The 11,720-nt window shown below is 42.3% G+C and overlaps 1 protein-coding gene across 1 annotated transcript; it reads right to left on the bottom strand.

Moving 5' to 3' along the window:
- Nucleotides 1–243: 243 nt before the first annotated feature.
- On the bottom strand, nt 244–1,935 carry LOC121758110 (lignin-forming anionic peroxidase-like). The gene is made up of 3 exons (XM_042153544.1): nt 1,478–1,935; nt 1,003–1,168; nt 244–762 (listed from the first exon to the last, which is right to left on the bottom strand). The coding sequence occupies exons 1-3, from the start codon at nt 1,889–1,891 to the stop codon at nt 374–376; spliced, it is 969 nt and encodes a 322-aa protein (XP_042009478.1). The 5' UTR covers nt 1,892–1,935; the 3' UTR covers nt 244–373.
- Nucleotides 1,936–11,720: the final 9,785 nt, after the last annotated feature.

The raw sequence follows: 11,720 nt of genomic DNA, 5'->3' as shown, positions 1-11,720 counted from the left end.
CTTAAAAAATTATTTGACTTTGTAAAGGAAATTGAGTGGAAAAAATGAGTGGATTGTGAGACATACTTTCACATACCAGTTTTATATTGAGTTAATAAAATATGAGATCCATTAAAACAAATAGTAAAGTGAAATGTGACATTTGTTCAGGATCGAACTAAAAATGAAATATGAGATATTTAATAGGACATAAATAATAATTTTATATGATGAGAAGCTAGAGATTAATTTGATCAAGTAAAATACATGTGTTTGTTGTTGATAGTTTTATTTCAAAAACATTTTGATCCACGACACAAAAGAGTTATGCGAATTTAAATAGAAATGAATTAATTGATGTGAAATGAGAAAAAGAAACAGCGCAGTATATAAACTAGTTGACAGCGCTGCATGTCCTTCTAATGATTCCACGCTCTCCGACGAGGAGCGGCTGAATCTCCGACATCTTAATCATCGCAGCCGCAAAGTCAGCAGCGAAAGTTCTAGGGTTTCCGCTGTACTGCGACACGATGCTGGCCGTGGATCCGCTGAAGAGGACTTGATCCGACTGTAGCAGTCCTTTCCTCTGCACCAAATTCCTGAAGTAGTTGTTGTCGAATGAATTCGGCGTCACCAAATCCAGGGCCGCCAAGTTGCTATCGCCGCCGCTCTGTGGGCAGCCCCGTCTCCTGGTGCTGGCAAAGCCGGCATCAATGTCGGTACCGTTGCTGTATATCCTCCCACGGAACAAGAAGCATTGGGATTGGCCTAATGTGTGCGCTCCTGCATAAATCAAATGATCCATTATTCACCTAGCCATTTTTTATATACTTCATCCATCTACTATCAATAATATTGACAAATAGACAAGTTTGAATGCAAAACTGGTAAACGGGTGAGAGATGATTATAAGGAAAAAGTATTTGGAGTATAGTGCAAAATAGGTCACACTTCATAAAAAAAGAAACTTACTAAAAATAAGACTAAGTTTTATTGATTATGAAAAAAGGACTATACAATTACCAGACAGGGCAACCATGTCTCTTGCATTAAGACCCTTCTTGTCGAAAGCATCCATAAGAATGTCGAGGCCGGCAAACGGACTAGGGAGATCAGTGTTGGCCGCGTCGCGGTTAGCAGTGGTTGAATCCCTTCTTCCGAGTCGCACATTCCATGTGGGCCCACCAACCTGTAATAAGTAATTCAGTTTAAATTAACTTTTTTATTTATGTATATAATAGGGTTCTAGTAAAAATTAATCTTAGTATGTTATGTTAGTTAGCAAGATTATATCTCGAAATTAAATATGTAATGTATTTAGTTTATTAGATTGAATCTCACAACTTAATCTAGATAGATAATATTGTAATAATTAGTCATAGTCAACTCTCTCAAATTAAAATAATCTCACAACTCAATCCTAGACGATATCTTGAGCTATTTTATCTAAGAAACCGAACACCACCAAACTCCTAAGTGATTTACTATAATTACTTACAGCGACAGAGGCGTCGCGTGCGGCTAAGGTAAGTACATCGGCGCATGAAACGACGCCGGGGCATGCGCGCTCTACGTCGCGCTTGGCCGCCTCGATCACGTTGAATCCTCTAACGGAGTTGGCGTTAGGGATTGCCGTCTTCTCGGTCTGGATAGTAGCGGTCTCATCGAGCAAGATGGAGGCATCGCATCCCTGAACGAAGCAGTCGTGGAAGTGGAGACGGATGAGGGAGGCCGCCATCCGCCGCTCCGCGGAAATGGCGCGGCGGATAGAGTTGCGGATGATGGTGGATGCATTGGGGCATGTAGCATCGTAGAATGTGGTGGAAAGCTGTGCTTGGCATGGAGTGATGTGTAGGAAGATAGAAACGGGTAGAAAAATGAGAAGAGTGAAGAATAATTTGAAGCTATTCATTGTAGCGAATACTAATTCAAGTAATTGAAAGTGGATTTGAATGATTTTACTTGTAGATGATTGAGATGGTACGTGAGAGTATAGTGAGCATATTTATAGGGTTTTAAAACGCGTAATTGCTTTGAAAAAGAATAATAGTAGAATCCAACTGTTTGATCATGGACGTTGGAGTTAGTTTACCTCGTTTTTATAATGAAAATTTGGTCAAAAATGGATGTGGGTTGTTTTATTTGTATCAAGGTTGTCGAGAGAGTGGTGGGAAGCATAAAAGTCAATTTTGCGTTCAAGTGGTGGTAGTAACTTTTTTATAGAGGTAGCATCGAATATGACATTTCGAGAGACCAAACCCTTTTTTTGTTTTTATGTATTGCCAAGGGTTAGGTGAATCCTTCGAATATAACGAGATTTTATTTTACTTTTAAGTTTTTGGTTGTTGAAGTATTTGGAGTACCAATGGTGTAAATGGAACTTAGAAGAAATATTCTTTTTGAGTTGGGGCCTTGGGGGTCCTTTTTAACTAAAGGAAATATGAGTCTGTTACATTGGATGATAGATATGACAAGTCATGATAGGATTAAGTTTTATACTTGTATTTATAACTTTTTTTATAGAATGCTTGGTTGCAGTTTTATTATTATATGAAAAATGCTCAGATCATTTGAGAACCCATAAATAATTATAATCGGCAAAATAAACTCATAGTATAAAATTCATATAAAATTTTTTTCATGATATAACTTGCAAAGTAAAGAGACCTGTACACAGCCCACGTGGGGCCATTACATCGCTACTAGGATTATGTTAGTTAACTTTTATAACCCCTCCATTCCAAGATAAGCGAAACACTTTTTTTGAATACGAAACTTAAGGAATTGATGTTTAAATAATTAAAGTGTAGAGAGAAAATTATGAGAGAGGGAAAAGTAGAGGAATGAAGGGAGAATAAAGTAGGTAGAGAATAAAGTAAGAAAGATGATTTTTTGCTAAAAATAAAAATGACTTACTAATAGTGGGACATCATATAAAGGAATACGACTCGTCTTGAGACGGAGGGAGTATATATTTATAATTTTTTTTATAGAATGCTTGGTTTTCATTATATAACTTGTTTTATTTCGTATTTTTCTTTCAGTTTTTACTAATTTTCTCTATGTGTTTATCTTTTTATGTTTTTTTTATTTTCTTTTTTTTATATTTTGTTTTTGTTTTTCTTCTCTTTGTGTTCATCTTTGTTTGTTTTATGTTTTTTATATTCTTTTTATTCTTCTTTTATTATATTTTTGTTCTACCATTGTTATTCATAAAACTCTATATTTAATACTTTCTTCATTAATCTATTTCAAATACTAGTCACTATTGGCATTAATTAACATTATAATATTAGATGTGTAAAAATAATAATATATCTCTGATTTATATTTTTATCCTCAGTATTATGTATTACTACGAAGTTCAATAAGTACATATGTGTAGAAAATATTATTGAAAGATTATGGTAAGATTTTTCAAATTACTCATCTCTTTCGTATATTCTACTGTCAATATCGCAACTGTTTTAGGTGATACTGATACCGTAAAATAGTCCATAAGAGCATTCACAATGGACGCGATCGGCCTCCACATCGCCTCCCACCGGTCACCATTGCGGAGGCGCCATCGCCTCCACCCCCGCGCCGATCAATGGCCTCAGCCGATGGCCCCATCGGCTCCGCATCGGCCCTGCATGGGCCTCTATTACGGAGGCTCAGGCGATGGTGGAGCCGATTTTTTTTTTGTTTTTTAAATTAATTTATTTGCTTCTCCTATTATAAATACCTCAATCTCCTCTTCTTCATTTCACACACCCACATCCCTCTCTATTTCACATTTTTTTGTCACTAGAAATGTCTTTTAATTTCGCCCCCATTTCTGATTCCGATTCTAATTCCGACGTCGGCGAGAGCAACCCAATCATTATCCACATGTGGGCACGCGTAGCAGAGATTGCAGAACAACAGCGGCGGGAACAGGTAGAGGCGACAGTCCCTAGGCCAATCCGACGTCATCGGGCGATTCACCGTAAGCAGGCCGAAGCTCATGATCGGTTGTTCACGGATAACTTTGTCGAGCAGCCACGCTATCCGGTGACAGTTTTCTATCGACGTTTCTGAATGCAGAAGGAACTTTTCTTGCGCATTGTAAATGCGCTTTCGGCCTGTTTTGAGTAATTCCAGCTCCGCACCGATGCCGCCGGAAGGATCGGTCTGTCGCCGCTGCAGAAATGCACGGTTGGCATACGACACTTGGCTTACGGAGGAACTGCCGATATGTTCGACGAATATTTTCACGTCGACGATATGACTGGACGCGATTGTCTGAAAAATTTCTGTGAGGGAGTGAGAGAGACATTCGGAGACACCTATCTGCGGAAGCCGACTGTAGCTGGTTGCCAGTACTTGTTGGATTTGCACAGGAGGACGCACAACTTCCCAGGAATGTTGGGTAGCATAGATTGTATGCACTGGCGGTGGAAGAATTTCCCAACGGCGTGGAGAGGCCAGTTTACAACCAGGTTCAAAGGCACGCACCCCACCATCATACTCGAAGCCATTGCCGATCAACGACTTTGGATTTGGCATGCTTACTTCAGTGTTGTCGGGTCGAATAACGACCTCAACGTCCTGCAGTCCTCGCCACTCTCCAGTCAGCAATGTAGAGGTTTAGGCCAACCATCGACTTCACTGTCAACGGCAATCCCTATAAGATGGGTTACTACTTGGACGATGGCATCTACTGTTGGTTTCTGGGGATTACAAGAAATAATAGTAGGGCGTAATACAACCCAAAAAAAAGAAAAGAAGAAACTGAACTAAAGAAATTACAATAGAAATCGAAACAACTAAACCAGTATGATAGCCGAGTCGAGGAGGCCTCTTCCCGCAAGACGAGATACGCCCCGGTAATGCTCTCGGTTTGGCGTGTCGTCCCCAAAGGTAAAACGGCTACGTCTCTTTTGATGCAGCACCGCAATCAGCAAAGCTCCGGCGAACTGGATGGAGGAGAGGACAGAGCTTCGACAGAAAAACTATGCAGAGAGAGGGAAAGAGCTTATGCTTGTGAATTGTGTTCTTCTAATGCAGTGGAATGGCTAGCGTATTTATAGGCCAAGCAACCATGCAGGGTCAACCAAGCCATGAAGGCTCATCATGGCAGATTCGTAACCGCCGGCGGTTACGAGCGTGTGGCAGGAGTGTGCCTTTCGCGTGTGGAGCGTGTGGATTTCTTATGTGGCAGCTGAGACTGTGCCTCGCTTGACGATGTGTCAAGCCACTTGGACTGCTGACTTGGCGGTGGTCTAAAAAGATTAGTTTGGGCCAAGCACCAAGCCCAAAGACCAATTGCCAAGATCCAAATCCAAGATCAAGATCAAGATCGAGATCGGGATCGGGCCCGGGCCCGAGGCCCGAGGCCCGCGACCGCGAGCGCGTGCACGGGCAAGGGCTCGGGCGGGCGGGCGAGCGGCGGCGGCGCGCGCGTGTGGGCTCTTTCACCCATCTTGGTCCACTATAATTATTAAGTAACATAAAGGCACTTAATTTAAGCACATTAAAAGATGTGTTAATCCTCCAATGTGGGATAATTAACACTAGTTAATTATTCCCTAAGCTCCAACTCCAAGCTTTAATTAAAAGCTAATTATGCCCAACTTTAATCCACTATTTCTCAATCACCGGAAATCGGATTTGAGAAAGTGAATATACTACATTTATCTACGTAAAATGTAGATCAACGCTATGTCATTTAATTTCACAAAATTAAATGTCTCGTCACATTTATTATTTGGTCAAAATCCATTGACCAGGCATATTTAATCCATGATTTTTACAATCCCCCACATGAGTGGAAATAGCCAAATGCATATGCATGCAGACACAAGCTCAACCCTCGAGAGGTATATAAACATAAGGATAGGTAGTTGTTGGCTTTGAACCCTCCATTGTCGACACCATCGGATACACAGGCGGCTTAGTAGCGCTATGCTTTGAACTAATCCCCCACGGCTTGCACCGAGATAATGGTGTTAACGCTTAAACACCTCAACCTCATCCGTTCTCACGTTTTGTGTCCATTGCGGTCTTGGACACCATTTTGGATTCATAAGTGTGTTTTATGAAGCGACCACACTTCCCACTTACATAGGTGATTCTTAGTCAAGTACCTTGCCATACTTGGTCTCTTTGAGAACTCCATCTCTTTGAGATCATTAAGAACCATTAAAAGTCATAGACTTAGCCTTTACCACTAGGCAAGTTCTCCAACACTCTATTGCTCTCTAGGGAATAGATATAGTTAGTGTTTCTCATGAACTCTCATAGCTTAGTTGTCCCTTTGAACCAAGTTCTTGGGATCTCCAGTCATCATGGTTGGGTTACCACTATGATAATTCTTTAGTTTGTGGATTTCAAACCCATTCCCTCTAGCAACTTATTCATTTGATCTCGGTTTAACCCTTTGGTTAGCGGATCCGCTAGATTATCTATTGACTTTACATAGTCAATTGTAATCACCCCTGTTGTGATCAAATGTCTCACGGTGTTATGTCGTCGACGTATAGAAGCCATTTTTTGCCCTTCCAATCGCCGCTTGGCTATCGCAGTGGATTAGCACTGGTGGCACTGGCTTAGACCAACATGGAATATCTTCAAGGAAGTTCTTAAGCCACTCGGCTTCCTCACCCGCCTTATCTAAGGCAATGAACTCCGATTCCATTGTTGATCGGGCTATACAAGTATGTTTTGTGGATTTCCACGATACAACACCACCCCCAATGGTAAAGGCGTATCCACTTGTTGAAAGTGAGTCTCTATTATCGGATATCCAATTGGCATCACAGTACCCTTCAAGTACCGGGGGGTATCTCGAGAGATGTAGCTCAAGATTTTGAGTATGTTTTAAATATCTCAAAACCCTCACAAGAGCTCTCCAATGCTCTTTGCTTGGATTGCTCGTGTAACGACTCAACTTGTTCACGGCACAAGCAATGTTAGGTCGAGTGTAATTAGTCAAGTACATAATGCACCCGATGACCCGTGCATACTCTTCTTGTGCAACGGGGCTCGCCTTTGTTTTTGCTCAAGTGAACGTCGAGTTCAATTGGAGTCTTAACTGGCGCGCCATCATAGGCTTTGAATTTATTCAATATCTTCTCAACAAAATGTGATTGTGTTAAGATGATTCCATCAGACGTTCTTAGAATCTTCATTCCAAGAATTACATCGGCTAGACCCATGTCTTTCATGTCAAAGTTTCTCTTTAACATCGCCTTTGTATCGTTAATTACTTGAGTGTTACTACCCAAGATTAACATATCATCAACGTATAAACACACTATAACATGGCCGTTATTAGTGCTCTTGATGTAGACACATTTGTCACACTCGTTGATTTTAAACCAATTTGATAACATCACATTATCAAACTTCAAGTGCCATTGCAATGGCGCTTGTTTCAATCCATATAGAGACTTTACGAGCTTGCATACCTTTTTCTCTTGTCCAGGTACTACAAACCCTTCGGGTTGTTCCATATAGATTTCATCTTCTAGTTCACCATTTAGAAACGCGGTCTTTACATCCATTTGATGAATCTCAAGATTGTGCAATGCAGCTATAGCGAGAAGCACTCGGATAGATGTAATCCTTGTTACAGGTGAATATGTATCGAAGAAGTCATGTCCTTCCTTTTGTTTAAAACCCTTTACTACTAATCGGGCTTTATACTTATCTACTGTTCCATCGGCCTTAAACTTTCTTTTAAGGACCCATTTGCATCCTAAAGGTTTAGCACCTTCGGGCAAATCAACCAACACCCAAGTGTGGTTTAGCAAAATTGAATCAATTTCGCTTTGAACAGCTTCTCTCCAATGTAACCCGTCTGGGCCATCAAATGCTACTTTTATAGATGTCGGTTCTTCATCTAACATAAAAGCAATGTAGTCAGGACCAAATGTTTTTGGTGTTCTGACCCTATTACCATGTCTTAGTACTGTATCATTTGGATGGGGCCTTGCACGCTTGCGCGATTTAGGTTCCTCATCCGCTGATTTGGAACTAGTGGCTTCTTCTTCCACTGGTTTAGAACTAGTGGCTTCTTCTTCAATTCTTGTCTCAGAATTGGTAACGACCTTTTCTTTGTCTTTGCAAGGAAATGTATTTTCGAGAAATACGACATTCCTTGACTCAATTGTTGTCCCTACTGTTATAGTCGATATTTCGGACTTGTGAACAACAAATCGATATGCACTACTATTAAGTGCATATCCAATGAAGATGCAATCAACCGTCTTAGGTCCGATTGTAACTTCTTTGGGCGGAGGAAACATCACCTTTGCCAAACACCCCCACACTTTGAGGTATTTGTAGGATGGCTTCCTTCCTTTCCACAGCTCATAAGGAGTAACATCTTTTCCTTTGAGAGGAATCTTATTCAAGATATAGTTGGCTGTCAAAACAGCTTCCCCCCACATGTTATGTGGTAATCCTGAAGTTAGAAGCAGTGCATTCATCATCTCTTTCAGAGTTCGATTTTTGCGTTCTGCAACACCATTAGATTGTGGTGAATATGGTGCAGTCGTTTGATGGATTATACCACTTGCGTTGCATAATTCCTCAAATGGGGCTACATATTCACCTCATCTATCGCTTCGAATTGATTTGATTTTACAACCAAGTTGATTCTCAACTTCGTTCTTATAATTTTTGAACGCTTCTATTGCTTCATCTTTACTTCTTAAAAGATAGATGTAGCAATACCTTGTGCAATCATCTATGAAAGTGATAAAATACTTTTTACCACCTCTAGTTTGCACCATCTTTAAATCATATACGTCCGTGTGAATTAATACAAGGGGTTTTGTGCTTCGTTCAACCGAGTGAAACGACAACTTAGTCATTTTTGCTTCAAGACAAATTTCACATTTATCTTGGATATCCAATTCATTAGCCTTTAGTAAATCTAGATTTACTAATCTTTTAATGGCTTTTGAATTTACATGTCCCAATCTACAATGCCATAAATTTGAAGACTCAGTCAAATAAGAGGAAGTAGATGCTTTATTATTGGCCAGAGGCTTAGCAACACTGCGAGTCGTCACACTAAGTTTGAAAAGCCCATCGGTTACATAAACTTTTCCGATGGATTTTCCAAACTTATACAAAGCAAACCTATCAGACTCAAATACAAGTTTAAACCCATTATTAACTAGTATTGATCCTGACACTAGGTTCTTGCGGATGTCCGGGACATGCAGCACATCCTTCAACGTTATTGTGACGCCAGACGTCATCATGAGGATCACATTTCCGATGCCAAGGACTTCGGAGGATGCTTGATTCCCCATTTTGATCTTCCTTTCTTCAACAGCAGTGTAGGAGGCAAACTTGCTCCTATATGAGCAGACATGAGCAGTAGCGCCGGTGTCGATGTACCAGCCACCCTTGTTATCAACAAGGTTAACCTCTTCAGTGACCACAGCAATGAGGTCGTTTTCATCCCAGTCTTTGAACTCCTTCTCAACGACGTGGGCAGCCGACTTCTTCTTCTTGCTGCGGCAGTCTTTAGCAAAGTGGCCTTGTTTGCCACATTTGTAGCAGTCGCCTTCAAACTTCTTTGAAGGCTGCTTTCCCTTCCCTTTGTCATTTGGACGGTTTGGGCGAGGGCGTTTGTTGGAGGGACCGCCCCGCTCCAACATATTGGCTTTGGCTTCATTTGGGGTGAAGCCCTTAGCCTTTTGGTCGCTTTTGCGCACATCAGCCTCAATGCGCAACTTCACGATCAAGTCTTCAAGGGTCATCTGTTTTCGCTTGTGCTTGAGATAGCCCTTGAAGTCCTTCCAGCTGGGAGGAAGCTTGTCAATGATCGTGCACCTTAGGAATTTATCGGGCAAGGTCATCCCTTCAGCCACTAATGCGTGGATGATCATTTGGAGCTCTTGGACTTGCTCCATGATGGGTCGAGAGTCGACCATCTTGTAGTCCATAAATTTGGATGCTACAACTTGTTCAGTCCCTGCAGCATTATCTATGCTATATTTCTTTTCTAGGCTTTCTCACATTTGTTTAGATGTGGTTACATTGGAGTATACATTGTATAAACTATCATCTAAAGCACTTAGAATGAAATTTTTACAAAGATAATCTCCTTTTCTCCAAGCCTCATAGTCCGCCATGACTTCGAGCCTAGTCTCTTGGTCACTTGGCACGGGCGGCTCGTTCTCCGTGAGGAAGTTGGCGACGCCCAATGTTGTCAAGTAGAACAACATCTTTTGGTACCACCTCTTGAAGTCAGATCCTCCAAACTTGGGTGGTTTCTCGGCAGGTGGCATCATTCTTGGTGTCAAAGGTGCCGAACTTGGTCCATGGAAGGAACCAATTCCGTTGCCCCCGAAGGAGCCAACAACGTGGTTGGGCATAGAGCCCCCACCATTCATGTTGGGCATAGAGCCCGCCATGGTCGCACTATCCCCGAAGGGACTAGCACCCGCATGAGACCCGAAGGCCCCAGCATTCATGTGAGACCCGAAGGCCCCAGCACTCGATCCATTAAAGGATCCGATGGAACCACTAAAAGTGGAACCAACCAATCCACTCGAGGTGGATCCACCAGTGGGCCCAGTGGGGTTAACAAACTCCCAAGGGGTTGTTGATGAAGAAGGATAGCGCCCAGGAGTGGACATCATCATCGGAATCGATGAAGTGTTGACCGGTCCAGTGTTCGCCATGGTGGAGGAAATGGCGGCGGTGGTGGTGGCAGCAGCGGTGTTGGATTCAGTCGACATCTCCAGCAAAGATGTTTAAAGTTTCGAAAGTTTTAGTTAAGTTTAATGGTCCAAATTCCTTCAAAGGCAAGTTATCTCGTCTTGCGTTGTTGGTTTCTGGGGATTACAAGAGATAACAGTAGGGCGTAATACAACCCAAAAGAAAGAAAAGGAGAAACTGAACTAAAGAAATTACAATAGAAATCGAAACAACTAAACCAGTATGATAGCCGAGTCGAGGAGGCCTCTTCCCGCAAGACGAGATACGCCCCGGTAGTGCTCCTGGTTTGGCGTGTCGTCCCCAAAGGTAAAACGGCTACGTCTCTTTTGATGCAGCACCGCAATCAGCAGAGCTCCGGCGAACTGGATGGAGGAGAGGGCAGAGCTTCGACAGAAAAACTATGCAGAGAGAGGGAGAGAGCTTATGCTTGTGAATTGTGTTCTTCTAATGCAGTGGAATGGCTAACCTATTTAAAGGCCAAGCCACCATGCAGGGTCAACCAAGCCATGAAGGCTCATCATGGCAGATTCGTAACCGCCGGCGGTTACGAGCGTGTGGCAGGAGTGTGCCTTTCGCGTGTGGAGCGTGTGGATTTCTTATGTGGCAGCCGTGACTGTGCCTCGCTTGACGATGTGTCAAGCCACTTGGACTGCTGACTCGGCAGTGGTCTAAAAAGATTAGTTTGGGCCAAGCACCAAGCCCAAAGACCACCCAAAGACCAATTACCAAGTTCAAGTCCAAGATCAAGATCAAGATCGAGATCGAGATCGAGATCGGGATCGGGCCCGGGCACGAGGCCCGAGGCCCGCGACCGTGAGCGCGTGCACGGGCTCGAGCGGGTGGGCGGCGGCGCGCGCGTGTGGGCTCTTTCACCCATCTTGGTCCACTATAATTATTAAGTAACATAAAGGCACTTAATTTAAGCACATTAAAAGATGTGTTAATCCTCCAATGTGGGATAATTAACACTAGTTAATTATTCCCTAAGCTCCAACTCCAATCTTTAATTAAAAGCTAATTATGCCCAACTTTAA

Source organism: Salvia splendens, chromosome 12 (assembly GCF_004379255.2).
Source record: "Salvia splendens isolate huo1 chromosome 12, SspV2, whole genome shotgun sequence".
NCBI lineage: Eukaryota > Viridiplantae > Streptophyta > Magnoliopsida > Lamiales > Lamiaceae > Salvia > Salvia splendens.
The sequence above is the reverse complement of the archived record's forward strand: the minus strand, read 5'-3'. Positions and strand labels throughout refer to the sequence as shown.

Bases quoted from the DNA above. Each gene is read 5' to 3' on its own strand.
- LOC121758110 (XM_042153544.1), bottom strand. From the start codon at position 1,891: ATGAATAGCTTCAAATTATTCTTCACTCTTCTCATTTTTCTACCCGTT. The intron at 1,169-1,477 runs GTAAGTAATTAT...TACTTATTACAG, and splicing joins CACGCGACGCCTCTGTCGCT to GTTGGTGGGCCCACATGGAA. The intron at 763-1,002 runs GTAATTGTATAG...TGATTTATGCAG, and splicing joins AGACATGGTTGCCCTGTCTG to GAGCGCACACATTAGGCCAA.